The 22471-nt window shown below is 38.8% G+C and overlaps 1 protein-coding gene and 1 long non-coding RNA gene across 6 annotated transcripts in view; one reads left to right on the forward strand and one right to left on the reverse strand.

Moving 5' to 3' along the window:
* The window catches only part of TENM3 (teneurin transmembrane protein 3), a 1349345-nt gene that overhangs the window by 1198346 nt on the left and 128528 nt on the right, over positions 1-22471 (forward strand). For all 5 annotated transcript variants that reach the window (XM_060184664.1, XM_060184667.1, XM_060184671.1 and 2 more), the window contains 5 exons: positions 8281-8495; positions 15760-15970; positions 16725-16826; positions 17051-17245; positions 18535-18735. In XM_060184664.1, the coding sequence (XP_060040647.1) occupies positions 8281-8495; positions 15760-15970; positions 16725-16826; positions 17051-17245; positions 18535-18735 (924 nt within the window). The remainder of the gene's footprint in view (positions 1-8280; positions 8496-15759; positions 15971-16724; positions 16827-17050; positions 17246-18534; positions 18736-22471) is intronic.
* Positions 1-22471, reverse strand: part of LOC132536602 (uncharacterized) — a 204079-nt gene that overhangs the window by 91285 nt on the left and 90323 nt on the right. The gene's annotated exons all lie outside the window — the stretch shown is intronic.

The raw sequence follows: 22471 nt of genomic DNA on the forward strand, positions 1-22471 counted from the left end.
TTAGCTTAATTACTCACAGGTAACCCAGAGATAAAAACAGAGCGGAGGATAGACAGCACAGTGATTATGCCTGAGGATCCAAAGTCCCAGGCCCGATATCCCACTCCACTGCCAACCAGAGCAGAGCCATGTTTTGTGGTCTAGCAAGTCCCCGAAGAAACCTCGGTTGCACTCTGTCGAGTCCTCAAGTGATTCTTCTCCTTGTTCTAAGTCTGTCAGGAGAGCTATGTGAAAAGGCACACTTCTACATCCACACCTCCAAATCATTGGAAGGATAGATTTTTATCCTGAGTCACTGGCCAGTTCTGTGCTCTTGGTGTCAATATAGGGTTTCCCTGCTGTTATTCCAGCCTTTAAGGGGCAACAGCAATGGAGACTTAGATAGAACCCACTGTTGTAAATTGATGAGTGATTTTTCTCCCTTTTTTTAAAGTCTTTTTATTGCTAAAACTCAGACCTGGAAGTGGTATGTCTCAGCTAGCAAACTCCCAGACCGGCACCAGCTGTTCCTGAGTAAGATCTTTTCCTCCTAGGAATCTCTCCTTCAGTCCCTTTTTGTCAACGAGCCACACGTGATTGTACTCACCCATGGCTTGGGGAGCTCTGGTCACAAATCGATTGACCTTCAAATGATTGTGTCGTTGCTTTTTGTAGTTGATCTGGGAGAGCAAAATGTAGCTGCTGCTCCATAGCCACGGCTCTGAAAGTCCGTGTATATTCACTGTATTGATTTCTTTACCACCTTTACCACTTTGTCCCTTTATAATCGGGAGCTCTCCTTCTGCCTGATACCTCCTCCACCACAAATTTATGAAAAGAGGACTAGGGATAAAGTGCTATCTTCCAGAGTTATCGATTGCTATTCTAGTAGCATCAGTGAATATTCTTCAGTCTTTGTCATGTCTTGGATTCTTGCAAGAATTTAGCAGTTAACCTATCCCTTCTAATTGAAGTAGTCTTTTCCTGTGATTTCTATGATACCATACTCACCCTGGCTTCTTTCCTGGTGCTGTGGCAGTGATTTCTCAGCTTGCTTTGTTGACTAATCTCACTCCGTCTGATCCCTAAACATCGCTGTTACTGTGCTCGTTTCAGAATATCACTCACATTCCTGGGTACAGTTACATTCTTTGTGCTCCCAGATCTGTAAGTGCTCGCTCTGTGACCTCCAAAAATCAGCTACATAAAATCAACCACATAGCTCTGGAACATCTCCAGATGTAGATGTCTTCGAAGCATTTTCAGCTCTATGTATCTAAAATGAAACCCACCAGCTACTTTGGTTAACTGTTACTGCATTGCCATTTGAAAGAGTTTTCAGTATTAGACAAGATGAAAGACCACAAATTTTGACTAGTATAACTCTATAAACAACTCCTTCAGTTGTCTAAAATAAATAAATAAATAACCTGAGGCCTGGGGAGATTGCTCAGCAGTCAAGCACTGGACATGCATACCTGAGACCCCAGGTTTGATTCTAGCACTACCATAAACCAAAAACCATATCTCTCTCCCATAAAAATCTTTTAAAAGTTTAAAATTGGGAGTCTGGCAGTAGTGCAGCGGGTTAAGCGCAGGTGGTGCCAAGCGCAAGGACCGACATAAGGATCCTGGTTCCAGCCCCCGGCTCCCCACCTGCAGGGGAGTCGCTTCACAGGTGGTGAAGCAGGTCTGCAGGTGTCTGTCTTTCTCTCCTGCTCTCTGTCTTCCCCTCTTCTCTCCATTTCTCTCTGTCCTGTCCAACAACAACAACATCAATAACAACAATAATAACTACAACAATAAAAAGGCAATAAAAGGGAATGAATAAATAAATATTTAAAAAATACTTTTAAAGTTTAAATTTTTCTCTTTATATGAAAACAAGTAGGAAGGCTTTATGTGTGCATTATATACATATATGTATGTTATACATGATTCAACCTATATAAACACAGTAATTCATATTGCTTTCAAGTTTTATATTCCCATCATGCTGTCAATATATCAATCTTCTCAAATACTAGGCAGTTTCAGATAATTCTAATTTATAGCAAGTTGAAAATTGTGAATTAAAGAAACACACCTAAAGGGCTACAGAAATGCTCAATTTGATGCAAGATTATTTGTTGTGTATGTGTTATCACAATGCTTGCAAGACAGCTGTGTTTTATTTCACTTAGTTTTTGATGTCACATTCTAAACCCGAATTGTAAGAGCATAGCTATGTGGTTGTTTATAAAAAGGTGTGTGCTCTGAGATCTCAGTCAGGGTATGAGTCCAAGGTTAGGTCATAGCGTAAGAGGGTGGGCTATCGATTGTCTCTGAATGCCTGACCTTGCTTCTCACTGTCTTAATTATTAGAGCCTCTGTGGGAGTTAAGATGATACTACCCTTTACTCTATTCTACATTGAGTTAGACCTTTACAGTTGGTTGTCCTCTCTGTCTTTCCATTCTAATCAATGCCAGCTTGTTTGCTCACATCCTATGTAATCATAAACTCCATTCTACATGGAAAAAATATTTAGTATTTAGTAACTTTTATGGGTTCTTGGGTGTCACCAAAGTATTTTCAGTGAACCGGGAGGGCATAGCTATGGAGTGCAGGACTCAATTGTATGAGGTTCTGAGTTAGATTCCTAGCACCGTGCTAGAGTGATGTTCTACTTTTTTTCCTTCCTCTTTCTCCTCACCCTCTTTCTCCTCTTCCTTCTCTTTCTCTGATATTTTTATTAGTAAATCTTTATAAACTTAATTTTCAGACACAAACCAAAACCTCCTAGTGACTAGCAGTGATTTCACATGCTCTTTGTGATCATTTTACCATAATGGATTGTTAAATTCTTATTTATAAAGTATTCCATTAGACAAAGTATGTAAAACAAGGCAGTTCATGAAATATGGCACCTCGCCAGTATATTTTCCCATGAACTGGATACCACACAAGGAGAAGAGTAACAATAGCTTTGTGTGCGTGGTCTCTTTGTGTTCTCACACTCTGACAACTGTATTTTAAGACATTAAGACTGTTGAGACACATACTTAGTGATGAAAGGAAAAAATCACAGTAAGTAGGTGAAAAGACTGAGCAGCTCCCACATTCAGGCACAACAGGACAAGTGGGAAAAAAAATCTTCAAGATGATACCCTATTGTGTTTGAAGACATGATACATCTCACTCTGACTGTGAAGGCTTTAATTGGTTTGATTCCTAACCCACAGACTTTGAGTTTAGAATAACTACAGGGCTCTCTGTTGCCCTATTTTTTTTTTCCTCCACCATATTTCTGCCTTTTTCTCTTCGTAAAACCCACAGACCACCTTAGTGTTTCCGTATGATCCCTCCCAGGTTCAAACTCTGGGGTCTAAGGATGAAGTGATTTCAGGGAGGGGGCATGGAAAGTGCTAGATCTGGCCCTCCTTTCATATCTTCTGAAGCCAAAGTTTTCTGGAATCAGGACATGATGAAAGACATCTGTGCTCCAGGCTTTTATCTATGAGGGCTTGATGAGTTTCAGAGGGAAAAAAAAAAAAAAAAAAAAAGTTGTGCAAGTATTTACAAGTTTGTCAAATTGTGTCCATAGCTCTCTCCCGGGTTGTGTTTACCATCAATAAAGAGCATTTGAAAATGCTAACTGGTATGAGCACCCTTGACTAGGTCAAATAGCTCAAAAATTGACAGTGTGGGATTTAGACAAAGCCCCTTCACAAAAGTGCAGTCCCTTAGCACTCAAACTAGAGGCTTCAGCAGGAATGCTAGACTAATGTAAGCTGCCGGTTCAGTGGATAAGCAGAGGAAGGAAAGTCAGTGCTGTCCATATATTTCTACTTCACTGATTACGAGAGGTTTGATTCTGCCTCTGCCTCTGCCTCTGCCTCTGCCTCTGCCTCCTGGAAAAGACAGATTTAGAGATAATTCAAAATAAGTATGAACTGGTGTTTTAATTTAAAGCATGTAGACATTAATATGCACTTGAAAATGAGATTCTTCTCTCATAGATACACCTAACATGTTTTGTTCCCCTGTTCCTACAACAAAATATGTATACAAATTTAAATACAACGTTGTGTCCTGAATCCTTATTACTCCTTGGTGTTTTTTTGAAAAGCATGTTCTCTCTCTCTCTCTCTCTCTTATAGCTTGTTTACTAAATGTCTAAGAGTGAGTTTCACATGAGACGAAAAGAAAGAAATGAGAAGAGAGACAGAGAAACCAGAGTAACTGATATATGTGGTGTTTGGGATTGAACTGGGAACCTCAGACTTCTAAGTCTTATGTCTACTGATTGAGCTATTTCTTCAGCTGCTTACAAACCTATTTTCAGAAAATCAATAAATAAAACTTAAAAAAATGGTTTTGTGGGAGCCAGGTGGTAGCGCAGCGGGTAAGCACACATGGCATGAAGTGCAAGGACTGGCATAAGGATACCTGTTCAAGGGCCCGGCTCCCCACCTGTGTGTGTCTGCGGGGGGGGGGGGTTGTTTCACAAGTTGTGAAGCAAGTCTGCAGGTGTCTTTCTCTTCCCCTCTCTGTCTTCCCGTCCCCTCTCAGTTTTCCTTGGTCCTATCCAACAACAGCAATGGCAAAATAACAAGGGCAACAAAATGGAAAAAAATGGCCTCCAGGAGCAGTGGATTTATATAGTGCAGGCACCAATAACCCTGGAGGCAAAAAAATAATGGTTTTGTTCTGTACTGAATTATACTTACAATTACTAGTTGTACATATTTGACAGAAATAAGCCTATTAAACAAATGTATTAAGGATTTTGACAGTTTATAAATATAAGAAAAAAGTATTGAAAATAGTTTTCAGAATGAAATAAATAAGGACTTTCTCAAGTAGTACATTTATGGATAATTATTACTTATTATAAGAAGTAAGCAAGATTACATGTCAATTTTTCTGATTTTCCTTTTCTATAAATCTAATCATGAGTGTCGCAGGAGATGGTTCAGCAAGTAAAGCACAGGATTTGCATGTGTGAGGCCCCAGCTTCGAGTCCCATTACCATCTCTGACCAGAGCACTTTTCCTCTCTCACACATAAAAATAAGGAAAAAAAAAAAAAAGTCTTGCTGCAAAATAAGTAGATGGGAATGGGAGGATTTTGGAGAAGTGCAATTATTTGAAATCCTCATTTCTCTGTGTCCCAAAAATTACATTATGATCTATGTCTGAAAAGTATGTTATCTAAACACTGCAATTCCATCACATTTCTTCCTCGATTTTTTTTTTTAAGCAAAGAATTGGCAGTCACCTATTCCAGAAGATTTGCTACAGTTTTTAGAAACATGGCCTTTCTCAGTTTCTGTAGAATATATTTCAAGTTGGTCTTAGCAAACTACTGCTAATTATACCTGTTACTCTTTTATTTAATGGCACAGTGTTTAACTTGATACATGCAAAATGAGCTGGAAGGCAGAATTATTGTGAATTTTAATTCATCTTTGTTATTGTAATCTTTTTAAAATGCTTTTATTATAGTATAGACTTTAGATATCTTTATTTAATTTGGCTTATTTAATTTGTGACAAATGCCTACTGTATAATTTACTGACAGAACTTGCACTTATTAAAATCAAACTTACTTTTTGTCAGAAAAAAATATGACTTATTTTTTTCAGTTCAAATAAATTAGTATTCATTTGTCACAACCATCATGGTTTTGAATTCCTACTCTGAGTAGACAGTAGAGAGATAGATAAAGCACACATCCACAAGTTTGACAACTGAATTAAATACAGAATCACTGCTTTTAATATTTCTTTCATTATTGAGGCTCATTTTGATCATGAGACTTTTTGCAGGTGTCAGGCATTCTTTGACAGTGGTTGGGGAGAATGATGAGCCTAGCAAAGACAATACTCTCCCCTCCCCCATCTTTATAATTCAAATTTCACAATAGACATTGGTTTAAAAACTTGATTTCTTTTTCATAGGACATTGGAGAATGAATCCAGAGCTCCACATATTTACAGTACTCACTGGATGGCCAGATTTTTATGTGTTTGCTTTTATATGAATTTTAAAAACATAAAATGTAAATTAAAAATCTAATAATCTAAAATTATTTCTATTTTATTTTTATTTATTTTGCCACCAGGGTTATCACTGGTCTGGATGCCAACACTATGAATCGACTGCTCCTGGCGGCCATTTTTTCCTTTTTTTTTTTTCCTTCTTATTTTCATTTGACAGGACAGAGAGAAATTGAAATGGAATAGGAGATAGGGAAAGATAGAGAAAGATAGATACTCAACAGACCTTCTCTGCTCATGAAGTATTCCCCTTGCATATAGGGAGTAGGGGCTGGAACGTGGGTCCTTGATCATAGTAATATATGCACTTAAGCAGGTGCACCATCACCCAGGCCCCTGAAATTATTTTTCAAAAGACTTGAAATTTAAAATTCTAATAAGTGATGCACAAATTAGAATTCATGGACTGAAAAGAAATCCATGGATTGATACATGAAAAATTATACTGGGGAGTCGGGCTGTGGCACAGCGGGTTAAGCGCAGGTGGCGCAAAGCACAAGGACCGGCATAAGGATCCCGGTTCGAACCCCGGCTCCCCACCTGCAGGGGAGTCGCTTCACAGGCGGTGAAGCAGGTCTGCAGGTGTCTATCTTTCTCTCCTCCTCTCTGTCTTCCCCTCCTCTCTCCATTTCTCTCTGTCCTATCCAACAACGACAACAACAATAATAACTACAACAATAAAACAACAAGGGCAACAAAAGGGAATAAATATTTTTTAAAAAAAAGAAAAATTATACTGATTATTAGAGCTCAGTTTGGGATTTTGATTCCTTAGAGAATTTTATGTTTTAAATTAGTGCAAGAGAAATAGATCTGGTAACTTCCAGGAATATGAATATCAGGGAAGAAAAATAAGAGGAGAGATTGTAAACATTATTTGTTTTGAATGACCAAACTTTGGACTTCATAAAAATGAGACATACACTTCACCTCCCTGATGTAGTTTTTATTTTATTCATCTAGAGTGTGTGTTGGGGGAAGGACAAAGCACTGCTCTGTCATCCATGGAATTCCACTTGTTTGTCTATGTTGCTTTCTCAAGTGATGTACCCAAGGCTTCATACATGCAAAGCACACACTATATTGTTATGCCACCTCCCAGACTTTAAATAGTATGTTTTATTTGTGTGTGTTTATTTATTTATTTATTTTATGAAAAGGAAACATTGAAAAAACCATAGTATAAGAGCGGTACAACTCCACACAATTCCAACCATCAGATGTCCGTATCCCACCCCCTCCCCTGATAGCTTTCCTATTTTTAACCCTCTGGGAGTATGACCCCAACATCGTTGTGGGATATTTTATTAAGCTTGCTTGTACCACTCCAACCTCATACCTCTATTATAACAACTACAACTTGTCTCTCTACTACTAGAGTTCCTACATCATTGCACCTGAATGTCCTTGAATCAATGACCTCATTTCACTTTCAGTCTTACTAGAACCATAAATGGATCTCCCTTTAGCCACAGCTGTTCTTTGCAGCTGAGGTTATGTGTGTTAATGTAGGTTGCAGTAGTTCTAGGATAAAACATCTGTCTGCTGGGACTGATGGAATCATGCACATGCAAAGGCCCAGCAAAGAATCTAGCACCAAATAAGTAAATATATATAGACAGCCCATATAAAACAATTAGATTTTAAATTTACCCTTCCTCCCACCCCCCTCACCATATCCTACTTCCTCTTCTCTACTTCCCTTCCAATCTTGCTTTTACATTCATCCCAATATATGCTTAGTTTTGAGGAAACTACATGAATCAGAAACATCTGATGGGTCTCATTGCTTAAGGGTTGGTTTAGAAATCTCCATAAACCATTCTACCTTAATTTACACTTTACAGTGTGATGGTATGTTTAGAATGACTGATAAGTACCAGACTTAATCTCTCCCAAGAAATAACAAGACATATAATTTGTAAGATAATTATGTTTCAAGTGATCAAGAAAGACTGTAGGTGTGAAAACAGTTTCAGTAATAGGCATACCTTGGGGGAAGTTGAGGGATTTTGACTTAAATATCTTAAAGAATGTGCTAAATCAAAATTCACTGAACAGCAATATCTGGTACAGACTGGGGGGGGGGGGCTTTTAAGGTGAAGATCATGTGAGAGTATTTTGTTGATCAGAAGAAAATAAAGTGTCTGAGCATAAAAAAATGTCTGAGTATAAAAAAAAAACTTTTGGAAATAAAGACTGCTGCTTTGTTTTCTTGTTTAATTTCTTAGTCTTCTTTGTTGAATCTCTTACATTCAGGAAAATTAGGTGGATTTACACAAGAAAATAACACCATAGATTCCGGAGAACTTGATGTCGGTCGGAGAGCTATTCAAGAGGTTCCTCCCGGGATCTTCTGGAGATCACAGCTCTTTATCGATCAGCCACAGTTTCTTAAATTCAATATCTCTCTTCAGAAGGATGCATTGATTGGAGTATATGGCCGAAAAGGCTTACCACCTTCCCATACTCAGGTAAAAGTGGGCTTTGTTGTCGGTAGATGGAAACTGCTGGTTTGCATTTTTAAAGTTATGCCATTTCTCAATTTTAGCTGTTTAACCATTTGGCCACTTTTACATGGATCTTTTACAGTGGAAATAATTTTGCATATAGGTTACATTCAGCTCGAGGCCTGTGGATTAGCTGGAAGAACAATGTTTTCTTCCTGACTTGTTTGAATCATTATTGATTAATTAAAATATATAAAAATTTGTGCATAATTTAATGAATATTGACCACTACTGGAGTTCCTAATAAAACACTGGATTCTCCAAGCTCTTTACAAAGACTCCATGATAATTCCAGGTGTTCTTACCCTTTTCACATGATAAATGCATAACATATTCATCTCAAACATCCATTAATGCCATTGAAAGTATATTATGTATTTTTTCACTTTATGCCAGGTTTATTTTTAGTAAAGAAATGGGAATACAAATGTGAATATGATGATACAGACTTTATTTACCAAAGTCACTATTCGTCATATCCAAATAATAAGCACTGAAAAAGACTCCTTTTAGATAACTAAGCATGATCCCATTACTGAAAGTCTTAAAACAACTCAAATATCCTTATGTCATAGATTCAAAAAACTTTAAAACAGATTCACTTGCATGGACATTATCAATAATTTCACAGGATTTTTCATAATCTGATACTGGAATCTGGTTTATAAATTGGAGATGATAGTTTCAAATAGGTCCTATAATGTCTAAAAGAAATTACTTAAGTTACCTATCATAAAACTGAAGCTCAAACATCCCCCTAGATCAACTATGGTGTTAGTAAATATGGGAAGTCCAGAAATGTAATACATTAAATATGACACTTGTATATGCCTTAAGTTATAATTGATAGCTTATTTAACCATGCAACATTATGCTGGTTTTAATTTATGTTAGAAAATGGGAATGGGTGGTCTGGGAGATGGCGCACTGGGTAGGGCATTGGACTTTCAAGCCTGAGGTCCTGAGTTCAATCCCCAGCAGCACATGTGCCAGACTGGTGTCTGGTTCTTTCTCTCTCTCTCTCTCTTCTATCATTTCTCATGAATAAATAAATAAAATATTTTTTAAAAATGGGAATGGAAGGGGTGCTGGGCAGTGGTACACCAGGACCAGCACACATAGTAGGAAGCGCAAGTACCCACACAAGGATCCCAGTTCGAGCCCCCGCTCCCCACCTGCAGCGGGGGTTGCTTCACAAGTGGTGAAGCAGTTCTGCAGGTGTCTGTCTCCCTCTCTCCCTCCTCCTCCCCTCTCAATTTCCCTCCATCCTATCCAATAAAAAAATGAAAAATGGCCTCCAGGAGCAATGGATTTGTACTGCTGGCACCACACCCCAGCGATAACCTTGGAGGCAAAAAAGAAAAAGAAAGCAAAATGGGGAGTAGGGGCTGGGGTGGTGGCTCATCTGGTTGAGCGCACATGTTGCAATGTGCAAGGACCCAGGTTCAAGCCTCGGGCCCCCACCTGCAGGGGGAAAGCTTTGTGAGTGGTGAAGCAGGGCTGTAGGTATCTCTCTGTCTCTCTCCCTCTCTGTCACTCCTTTTCCTCTCAATTTCTGGCTGTGTCTAGTCAATAAATAAAAATAATTTTAGGGAGTTGGGCTGTAGCGCAGCGGGTTAAGCGCAGGTGGCACAAAGCACAAGGACCGGTATAAGGATCCCGGTTCAAACCCCGGCTCCCCACCTGCAGGGGAGTCGCTTCACAGGCGGTGAAGCAGGTCTGCAGGTGTCTATCTTTCTCTCCTCCTCTCTTGTCTTCCCCTCCTCTCTCCATTTCTCTCTGTCCTATCCAACAACGACAACAACAATAATAACTACAACAATAAAGCAACAAGGGCAACAAAAGGGATTAAACAAATAAAATAAATATTAAAATAATAATAATAATAATTTTAAAAATCTAATGGGGAATGAAGGATTTCTTCATATGCTTTATTATGTGATTTTGTGAGACGTGATTTTTCTATAAGGGAGGGAAAATTGTGAGAAAAATTTGATCATAAAACATTTTGAAAGGAATCACAGTTTTAAAGGAAGATAAATATCCAGTAGTTGTGTATAAAAAAAAAAGCTTCATATGCATATCACAAATTATGGAGCTGTGAAAATTTTAATGCCATGCATTGGTTCATTCGTTTTTTTATTTAATGTTCTTTTTCTTATCAGTATCGTCACAGATAATACCATTAGCCTTTAACATCAAATGCTCATTGTGTACTAATGTCCAAGTAAAATATTTTATGACATTCACATTTGATTCCAGTTAGTTTAAATGTGGCTAGGATGTAGCAACCAGACTTTGTGAAGTGGACCTGAACCTTTACAGTGTCACTTATAACAGATAAATTACATTTTAAACAATATTCTAGTGAAATAGGAAAACAATCTCGCCACTGGAACTATATATACAGTTGAGTTACTTCTGTACAGCTAACTCAAGAAATATGTGTACATATTTAATCTGTGTACAGCTATGAATATGTAACTGATAAATTTCAGGAAAAAAATTCAGGAAAAAGAGTTGTAATTTAAGGTTTTATTTAAAGATTCAGGTTTGCCTCTTTGTAGTCCATAAACCATAAGACTTTAGGGAAATAAAATATTGCAGTTCCATGTTTTCTCATAATTCTTCTGGTATTTAAATACAGTATGTATATGTGATACCCATTTTTTTTCCTGCCACAATATATGTGTCTAAGTGAATTATGCATTTTCTGAAGCTCAGTAGTTATTAGAGCTCCTTTCTCTGGTTTATTCAAGATCAACCGAGCAAACAACTGTTTCTGAGTTCAGTGTTTAAGCATGAAATATGCTATCAAGCAGCCCAAATTGAACATTTCTCTCTTTCTGGGGACCGTTAAATAAATCACCCTGAAATAATTAAAATTGGCCAGCTATTCAGAATAGTCACTTGAGTTTTGAAAGTCTTTGTGACCCTTTCTAAAACTGTCCACTTGATTGTTGCCAAGGAATCAATTGACTTTCTTCTCCCTGATGCCCAATTCATTCTCCTGGACAGTTAGAAGGCTAAGGAAGCAATTTAACGCTTTGCAGTTAATAGTGTGCTGTATCATTTAAACGAATTCACATGAAGCCTACTTTAGCATGAGAGTGGGACACCTGGGTTCTAAGCACACACTTATCACTTTTACTCTTGTGACCTTGAGCAAATCACTTCACTTCTGAGGCTCAGTGTCCATCTGTAAAATTAAAGTAGTGTAACAGATCATCTCTGAAACCTCTTCCTCCTTTATTTTCCAGTAATTCATAGTGAGACTATGCCATCACCAATAATAATAATAAGTTAACAACACAGATGTTCATAGAATCTGCATTCAGTAAGTGAACAAAATTAAGCATAGGATAGTCTAATCATTCCAAAATGAGCAACCATGATACCTTTGTTTAACCAAAAGCTTTTTCTCAGACTGGCTCCCTGAAAGAAGTCAGAATTTCATCCTCAAAGACTTATTTCCCCCATGCAAGAAAAAAGCAAATATACACCTCCATTTTAGCAATATGCACTACAAAACAAAACTCAAATTTTCCCCAAGTGATTAATTTATATAAGAATACAGTTTATTAAAAAAAATTCTACTCTGTGCAAGTGTTTTCACTATTTGTGGAGATGCTTATCAGCAGTAATAAAGAGCTTTTCTTTAAGTCATTGAATAGCTATCCTGAAGTCATATATATCTCAAGAGAGCCTGCTCTTGGTTTTGTGTGTTTGTTGTTGTTGTTGTTAATATATTATTTACCTATTTTGATAAGAAAGGGATACAGAGAGAAAGACATATATAGTCAGAGATACCAGAGCACTGCTTATCTCTGGCATATTGTAATGTTGAATTCTCAGAACCCCAGGCATGAAAGTCTCTGCATAATGCTTGTCTCCCAGGCTGTGTGGTTAGAAACTCAACAAGTGTTAGCTATTCACACCTTTGTATTTTTATTTTATTGTTCATAGTGTAAGAAAAATGATGATTTATATGAATAAGGTGATAATTATGAATAAGGACTTGAAAGTCCAACTAAAACTCAAAATGCCTTCTCTTTCACTTTTTTTTGGGGGGAGGGGGGCTTCTGGGTTTAATTTTAGAAGGGAAAAATGTTTATGGCAATGAAACCATTAAAAAATATACTTTTTTCTGTCTCTTTGCTACACTAATAAGATCTCAAAAGTAAAAAGATTGGAAATAGGTACCTTTCAAAGATATTGAATTAATTTTCTCTGATAATTGTGGCATAAAGATTCTGTGACATTTTCACTGATCAGGTGAAATGACACCAGTCAGTCTCAAACAACAGATTTAATCTAATTTGATTGTATGATAGTATTCATATAATAAATTTTCCCTTTAACAGACATAGTGAAATACCATTTAAGAACTCTATCAGAGTTAATGATTATAGTACATATATGTAACTAACTCTGTAATGCAGTTTTCATCATAACTACATCTATTGAATTTAATAGATCAAACTGGGTAAGAATCTATTAATACTGAAGCACTCTGTTTTTAAGAAACTGTGATCTAAAGTGTTGATTAAAATTTTAGATAATTGGACAACTTTTTGTGGAGTTTTCCAAATTTACCATGTTATCTCTGGCTACCACAATTTGCCCATTGTTACTAATATCATTCAGTATTTATAGTTACCTTTGAATTCTCCAGTGAAATTCCAGTAGGTCCACAAGTATTCATCCTTAATCTTACTAAAACAAACATTAAATTCTGGAATGATTGGCATCAGGTTAATATTGGGCATTTTTATTGATACTCAGAATAAACACACTGTCCTTTCAGAACTCCTCTATTTCAATATGTTTTACTTTGCTTCAAGCATGTAATGGTATTTTATTGTTCAGCTATTTGATTATCCCTGGTGTTTGGGATGGCTACCTCAGGGTCACAGGCAGGTGGGTAGTGTGGGGGAAACAACCAGAGCTTTAGAACAAAAGCACTCTTGAGGAGCCTGTGTGTGGCGCACCTGGTTGAACGTACACATTACAGTGCACAAGGACTGAGTTCAAGCCCTGGGTCCCCTGTCTGCAGGGGGAAAGCTTCACAAGTAGTGACGTCACGCAGGGCTGCAGGTGTCTCTGTCTTGCCCCCTCTCTAACATCCCCTCCCTCTCAGTTTCTAGCTGTCTCTGTCCAATAATTTTTTTTTTTTTTGCCTCCAGGGTTATTGCTAAGGTTCGGTGCCTGCACTAACAATCCACTGCTCCTGGAGGTTATTTTTTCCCTTTTCGTTGCCCTTGTTGTTTATTGTTGTTGTTGTTGTTGCTGTTATGGTTGTTGGATAGGACAGAGAGAAATGGAGAGAGGAGGGGAAGAGAAAAAGACACTTGCAGACCTACTTCACCGCTTGCGAAGTGACCCCCTTGCAGGCGGGGAATCGGGGGCTGGAACTGGGATCTTTCCACCGGTCCTTGAGCTTTGTGCCATGTGTGCTTAACCCACTGCGCTACCGCCAGGCCCCCAAAATCTTAAGTCAGTCAAATGCGGTTGTGGATGGCAGACAATGTTAAACAGCTTAACAATAAACCACAACTCTTGAACCAACTTAATTTTTTAAAAAAATTATTTATTTATTTTCCCTTTTGTTGCCCTCGTTTTTTATTGTTGTAATTATTATTGTTGTTATTGATGTTGTTGTTGTTGGATAGGACAAAGAGAAATGGAGAGAGGAGAAGAAGGCAAAGAGGAAGAGAGAAAGACAGACACACCTGCAGACCTGCTTCACTGCCTGTGAAGTGACTCCCCTGCTGGTGGGGATCTAGGGGCTCAAACCAGGATCCTTATGCGGGTCCTTGCACTTCGGGCCATGTGCGCTGAACCCACTGTGCTACCGCCCGACTCCCCCAACTTCATTTAAAAAAAAAAAAAAGCACACTTGAGTTCATATACCATCTCTACCACCTAACCAGGTAACTGACCAACCTTCTTAGATTTTAGCGTTCTTCCTTTTTAAAGTATAACTATTTATGCCTTCTAAGAAGGTTACTGTGAGGATTAAAAATATAACCAGAGGGGCTAGGCTTTGGCGCACCTGATTAAGCACATCTACTTACTATTGTGCAAGGACCCAGGTTCAAGCTCCTGGTCCCCACCTGCAGGGAAACAGCTCCACAAATGGTGAAGTAGATCTGCACATGTCTCTGTCTCTATCCAATAAGAAAATAAATAATTTAAATATATATATATAACCAAAGTGAGGAGCTCACCTGGTAGAGCACTCACAATACCATGCACAAGCCTTAGTGCCCTCCTGCTGACAGGCAGGCAGGGGGAGGGGGCCTCACCAGTGGCGGAGCAGTGTTGCAGGTGTCTCTCTTTCTCTATCTAAAAACAACAACAACCCTGAGTAATGGGGGGGTGGGGGTGGCGATGGCTCAGAGACCGGCCTTGTATTCTATCCCTGGCTCCACGTAGGCTGAGTGGTGTTCTGACCTCAGTCTCTCTTGCATCCTTTCGCTTCCTCTTTCTTCTCTCCCCTAAAAAAATAAAATCCAGGGAGTCAGGCGGTAGTGCAGCGGGTTAAGCGCACGTGGTGCAAAGTGCAAAGACCTGTGTAAGGATCCCGGTTTGAGCCCCCGGCTCCCTACCTGCAGAGGAGTGGCTTCACAGGCAGTGAAGCAGGTCTGCAGGTGTCTTTCTTTCCCCCTCTCTGTCTTCCCCTCTTCTCTCCATTTCTCTCTGTCCTATCCAACAACAACATCAATAACAACAACAATAACTACAACAATAAGACAAGGGCAACAAAAGGGAATAAAGAAATAAATATTTAAAATAAAATCCAATTTTAAAATGTTTAATAAATAAACAATAATCATATAGAGAGTAGTATTCAGTAGTCATTTTTACTCCACAGGCAATAAGTAGAAGACCTTAAGAGATTAATATTCTTACTAACCCAAAGCTGCTGCGTTGGAAGGGTGCAAGTTTGTGATTGTATCATAGACTGCCTAAGCTCATCTGACATTTTATCAGTCAGAAGAATTCACTAAATCTGGAAGTCACAGAGCTCAATGGGGGAAACATACTGTGTAGTTTCCAGTAATACTGCACAGTAGGTAGTTTTTGTCATCCCGGTGAATGCTGTGCAGCAACTTGTCAATCAGGAATTTTTTTCCCTATCAGTTGGAAGAAAAAAGGGCAAGATAAAGGGAGCTTCTGCTGTACTTTCTGACCACTAAGAAGTTTTCCTTTTCCTCATCCTCAGTATGACTTCGTCGAGCTCCTGGATGGCAGCAGACTGATTGCAAGAGAGCAGCGGAATTTGCTTGAGTCAGAACGAGCTGGGAGGCAGGCAAGATCTGTCAGTCTTCATGAGGCTGGCTTCATCCAGTACTTGGACTCCGGGATCTGGCATCTGGCATTTTACAATGATGGCAAAAATCCAGAGCAGGTGTCTTTTAATACCATTGTTATAGGTAAGCACCATCTTCAAAGCCTCTTTGTTCCAGGCTTCAGCCTAAACCCTGTATTGACCACAACTTTTACTAAATGGTCTTCAAATTCAAGTGATTTCTAGGGTGGTAAAGCCCGAGATTAAAAAAAAAAGTGAAAGATATTTTTAATTGTTTATTAAATCTGACATAACCTGTGAAGTCCTAGAAGAAAATGTCATTTGGAAGTAGCTTACGGGAGCACTATGAGTACATTATAAAAAATCATTGAATGGGGGGCTGGGTGGTAGAGCAGTGAGTTAAGCGCACATGATGTGAAAGCGCAAGGAGCAGTGCAAGGATCCTAGCTGGAGCCTCCAGCTCCCCACCTGCAGGGGGGTCGCCTCATAGGTGGTGAAACAGGTCTACAGGTGTCCCATCTTTCTCTCTCCCCTATCTTGATTTCTCTCTGTCCAATTCAATAACAATAATAAAAACAACAATATGGGCAACAAAATTGGAAAAAAATGGCCTCCAGGGACAGTGGATTCATAGTTCAGGCACTGAGCCCCAGCGACAACCCTGGAGGAAAAAAAAAAATCATTGAATGCTGTCTACATTTGCAGTGGCACTATTTTGCTTTGCTGCTTGGTTACTCTAGTAGAAACGAATCCTTTCTTGGGTTGTGCATCAAGTTTTTACATCCGTCCTCTAACACATAGCTAAAATGATCAGAGATACTGTCAGCCATTTGCAATCGACAAAGCTGTACAAGTTTGGCTCTCTCCCTTTTCTTCAGAGTCAGTGGTGGAATGTCCCCGGAATTGCCATGGCAATGGAGAGTGTGTTTCTGGAACTTGCCATTGTTTTCCCGGATTTCTGGGTCCAGATTGTTCAAGAGGTAGGAAAGTCCTATTCTTTTCTTCAACCACTCATAAGTCAGCTGTAACAACACAAGTCATGCTAGAAGCTACCAAGAAGGGAAAGAATGGGGTGGGGGCAAGGGGTCGTTGCAGGTTGGGGAGTAGAGAGGCAGACTGCTTGTTCCAGGGGTGTGTGTCTTTTCTTTATGAATTTCTGTGGCCAAGGTGGCTGTTGATGCCTCTGTCATGTTCTATTTCACAGCAGCCTGTCCAGTGCTTTGCAGTGGTAACGGGCAATACTCCAAGGGTCGCTGCTTGTGTTTCAGCGGCTGGAAAGGCACCGAGTGCGATGTGCCGACGACGCAGTGTATCGACCCACAGTGTGGGGGTCGTGGGATCTGCATCATGGGCTCCTGTGCTTGCAACTCGGGCTACAAAGGAGAAAACTGTGAAGAAGGTAAACACGTCAATAGGGACAGAGGGCCATTGTTCACTTCCTTCCAGTATCAGGTTCTATTTGTAATCCTGAGTGTGGCAAAGAAATCTTTTATTTGCCTCTTTATAAAAGGAAATTTCCATCTCCCTACTTAGGGTTGCACTGTGGTATTCACATTGTAACTAATAAAAGGGACAGACACCAACGAGCCCCTTTGTTCTTTTTCAATAGGGTGAATTAGTGTGAATAACTTTTTCTTAAACTTTAAGAAAAGAAGGAGCATTGGTGTCTTGAAACCCACCGCAGACTGTTAGGAGCATTTGTTTGCTTATTTGTTTTGTTTTTGTTTTTGAGTTTTTCACACTGATGCCAACTTCATTTTTTACAGCTTTATTTATTCACGAGGATTAAAAAGAGCCCTGAGGGTTGAGGAGGTAACTAAGGGGTAGGCCCTGGGTCCTATCTCTGCCTCCACAAGAGAGAAAGAAAGAAAACCAGAACATCACATGGGCATATGCAGTGTCAGGAATAGATCTCAGAAACTTATGCTTGCAAGTCCTGTGCTTTACTACTGCACAACCTCCCTGAACAAATAATACCTTTGGAATCTAGCATGTTAGCATCACTAGATTAACAAAATATTGAGTATGATATACTACTAGTGACGGGAAGGTATGACATCAATGTTTCTTAACTCTATATCCTGATGATGATGCTCATACTATAAAGTGCAGTTGCATTGTTTCTTCAAAAAGCAGAAAAGTACCATTTCCGTTCTTCAATCAAATTGATTTTATTGATCTGCACACACAAAGTAATGCAGTTATGTCACTGGAATTAAATTTTCAGGCCATTGACCCTACAAGTGTAAAGTTTTATTGAGTCAAATTGCTAGATTAAATCTCATCATCTAAAGCACATTAAAGTGAATTAAGAAGTATAGAGAGTATGCAACTCATTTATTTCTCACACAGTTTGAGGGTCCCTTACAGCTGTCAGTACTCCTGGTTGAGGGGTAAGTCGGCTGAAGCAGAAGCCAATCCTGCCTCCTTTCTGATGGTCCCAGGACCATCTGTGTGCCAGTCACAAAAATGGCAAATCCTTGCAAGAGTCTCACTCACCAAAAATGGCATGACTCTTAATGCTTTAGTGCATTTCTCTTTGGCTTTTGAGAAACAAGCTCTTGAAAATGGTAGATTTAATGATGACCCCAAATGTTCATGTAAAGGTTAGAATTTAATGCTTTATTCCTGTAACAGGTAGATTTTTCAGATGTAGTCGTAAAATGATTCTCTTTTTCTTCCCACCAGCTGACTGTCTAGACCCTGGATGTTCTAATCATGGTGTGTGTATCCACGGGGAATGTCACTGCAATCCAGGCTGGGGTGGTAGCAATTGTGAGATCCTAAAGACCATGTGTCCTGACCAATGTTCTGGGCATGGAACCTATCTTCAAGAAAGTGGGTCCTGTACTTGTGACCCGAATTGGACTGGCCCAGACTGCTCAAATGGTGAGGTTAATCTGTATTGTGTAACTGATCCTATAATGCTATTTGACGAAAGATTAAGATATTTTAATTGTAAGACACACTTACTACATAACGTGACTTTATATATATTTAAAAGTCCTAAAAAGGGAGTGAAATTTAGTTGTATTTTTAAAAAGATAGAAGCAGGCTTAGTCAATTTGTTCATTTTTCTCCCTTGTGTTATTATAAATAGTCTTTCCTTTGAATAAAAAATGCTGCCTTCTTAACTCTTAAAGAAGGGTATGTATCACTTGGGTATTGAAGTGCCTTATATCATAAATTAAGAAAAAAAATGTGGGGGAGATAGCATAATGGTTATACAAATAGATCCTCATGCCTGAAGCTCTATGTCCCCAGGTTCAATTTACCCACACCACCATAAGCCAGAGCTGAACAGTGCTCTGGTAAAAAAAAATTAAAAATTAAAAAGTTGACAGCATAATATTAAGCATGATCACAATAAAATATATACATACATAGATTTGTGATGTGTCTTAATAATTCAGCACTGAGATATTTTGAATCTGGTGCTGGGATATGAACCCTGAAACTCATGCATACCTGAGAGAGGGAGATAGACAGACATAAAGACAAGAAAGCACCACTCCGCTATCTATCAATGCTGCTCCCGTGTGTTGCCAGGGATCTGAGAGCTTGTTTGGAGGTTCTAGCAGGGGAGCGCAGCTACTCATATACTCTCCACAGAAGGCTGTCCTCTTCAACCGAGTGAGCACGCAACTTCAGAAGGGAGAGGTGAGGGAGGAAGGGGACACCCACCTAGCCAGCCAGATCAGCCGAACAACCCTGGCGATCAATGGGGTGACAGATGTCACAGCCAGATCGCCCTCACATCTGTGCCAGGGATTTGAACCCAGAGCTTGACACATGGAAAGCGCTCTGCCACTGAGCCACCTTCCAGCCCCTAACCACTGAGTTTTTCATTATATTAAATGGCAGGTGATAATGTTATATATTTAATCAAGCAGTTACTAAGCACCAACCATTTGCTGGACACTGTGATAGGTGCTGTAAGGATAAAAGAAAGAAATATTTTTTTTGTAATTTTTTATATTTATTTATTTATTTTCCCTTTTGTTGCCCTGGTTTTATTGTTGTAGTTGTTGTTATTGATGTCGTCATTGTTGGATAGGTCAGAGAGAAGTGGAGAGAGGAGGGGAAAACAAAGAGGGGAGAGAAAGACAGACACTGACAGACCTGCTTCACCGCCTGTGAAGCGACTTCCCTGCAGGTGGGGAGCCAGGGGCTCAAACCGGGATCCTTATGCCGGTCCTTGCACTTTGTGCCACATGCGCTTAACCCGCTGCACTACCGCCCAACTCCCAGAAAGATTCTTGACTGTAGAATAGTGACTTTCAGTTTTCTTTACCATGACCTAAATTACTTAGATTCTTAAATATATGTGAACATTGAGGTCCTAGTTATAGCTCACTAGATAGGGTGTGTGCCTCACCATATGTCAGACTCTAGGTTCAAATCTTGGCACCACATGGAAGTACCACAACACCAGGGAGAGCTCTATAGATGGTGGAGTAGTACTGTGATGTCCCTACTTTATCTCAAGTAAAAAGAATGTAAAATGTCAGACTGTAACTGGTAAAAATCACACATGAACAAAGGCCTAGCGAGATCCTCCTTCAAAAAAAAGCAAATTTGGCAGTGAAATCTAGTATACATATATACATCCTGACATAACTAGAACAACAGTTTTCCAGAGTGGTATCCACTGATTTATCCAATGTCTATTCTGGTGTGTGTGTGTGTGTGTGTGTGTGTGTGTGTGTGTGTGTGTGTGTGTGTGTGTGTGTGTGTGATTACCACCAGGATTATATTGCTGGGACTTGGTGTCAGCACTACAAATCCACCACTCCCAGTGATCATTTTTCTTTTTTTCCTTTTTTTTTTTTCTACTTTATTTTCTAGTACAGAGAGAAACTGAGAGCAGTGGAGGAGATAGAGAGGAAGAAAGATAGACACCTGCAGACCTGCTTCTTCAATTGTGAAACATCCTCCCTGCAGATGGGGAACAGAGGCTTGAACCCAGGACCTTGTGCATGGAAATGAGTTGCACCACTGCCTGGCTCCCACTATTTAGTTTTTTTAAGCTAGTTTCAACCCATTTTTCACCCTCTTTTTTCATTTCTTCCTGCCTTCCCCCCCTCCTTCATTCATTCTATCAATTTTTCTCCCTCCTTTCTTTACTTTCCTTCCCTCCTTTTACTTTACCTCACCCATCTTTTGGCTAGATTGTTTTTTTTTTTTTGGGGGGGGGGTTAAGGGTAGTGAGACAAGATTTATCATTGCTTCATGGAAATATTAGATGTGGAGCAGGGCAGAAGCACACATTGTGAAGCGCAAGGACCCACGTAAAGATCCCAGTTTGAACCTCAGGTTCCCCAACTTCAGGTGAAGCAGTCTGCTGGTATCTTTCTCTCCCTCTCTGTCTTCCCCTCCTCTCTCAACTTCTCTCTGTCCTATCCAGTAACAAGGATCAGTGGATTCCTGGTGTAGTCACTGAGCCCCTGCCCCTGGAGGCAATAAAAGGAAGGAGAGAGGGAAGGAGGGAATATAGTAGATACTTCAGATAGCATTAAGAAACAGAAACTGGTCAGGAAGTCTATCACGGCTAGAGTCAATAGCATGTGTAAGATAAATAAGAGTGAAAGCATAAATTAGGGGCTAAATTTTAGAGAACCTTTAGAGAACACGTTCACTTGTTTTGTCATTTACTCTTTTTTCCCCATTTACTTCTAAATGTGTATTTTATAATTACAAGGATCAAAGTAGTTATTTCTGTATTACTTTATATTTTCTCCTTCTATACTAAAAAATGTATTCCACAGAAAAATCTAATTAAAGTTTACAGCTATAAATAATCATTTATATAGTAGAGGTATTTGGTTCAAGTTTATATACTTCTGTCAACAAAACAGACATATTAATACAATCTATGAAATAGTATTTGTTTGAAATATAGTCATTCTGATTTATTTCCTACAACTAACCAGGTAGGAAAGATATAGCAAAATAGCTCCTTTTTGTTTTATATAGCATTATTTAACACATTACCTGAATTGTTTTATAAAGAATAGATTGTAATTGACATTAAGTAGCTCAAAAAGTAATTTGGAGTTCTTTATAAAATGGCATTGATATGAACAGCATATATATGTTAATTTAAAATTGAATTAGCTGTTTAAATCATATATCATTACTTTACACATTTAGGCTGATTTATTTCTCATGCTGATATAATTATTTTACTAGCTAAAAATCAAGTTTTGCCAATATACAAAACTAACAAAGATTTTCAGTCTATTCATTTATCCCCTTTGCTAAATAGAAATTTAAAATATGGGCTGGAGAGATAGCATGATGGTTATGCAAAAGATCTTCATGCCTGAGACTTTGACGTTCAATCCCTAGCACTGTCAGAAGCCAAAGCCAAGCACTGCTTGGGTCTTTTCTCTGTGTATCTCTTATCTTTTTCTTTCTTTCTTTCTTTCTTTCTTTCCTTCTTTCTTCATATGTATCATTACTTTTTAATAAAAATATTTTTAAAAGAAGAAACTTTTTAAAAATATATATATTAAACTCTAAGTACAAAGAACTAAATAATAAAATCAATGCATTCCTTAGGAAGAAAATGATTAAGCTGGGGGGGGGAATCATTAAATTTTGCTATTAGATATATAAAAAG

Source organism: Erinaceus europaeus, chromosome 2, assembly GCF_950295315.1.
Source record: "Erinaceus europaeus chromosome 2, mEriEur2.1, whole genome shotgun sequence".
In the NCBI taxonomy this organism is placed as follows: domain Eukaryota; kingdom Metazoa; phylum Chordata; class Mammalia; order Eulipotyphla; family Erinaceidae; genus Erinaceus; species Erinaceus europaeus.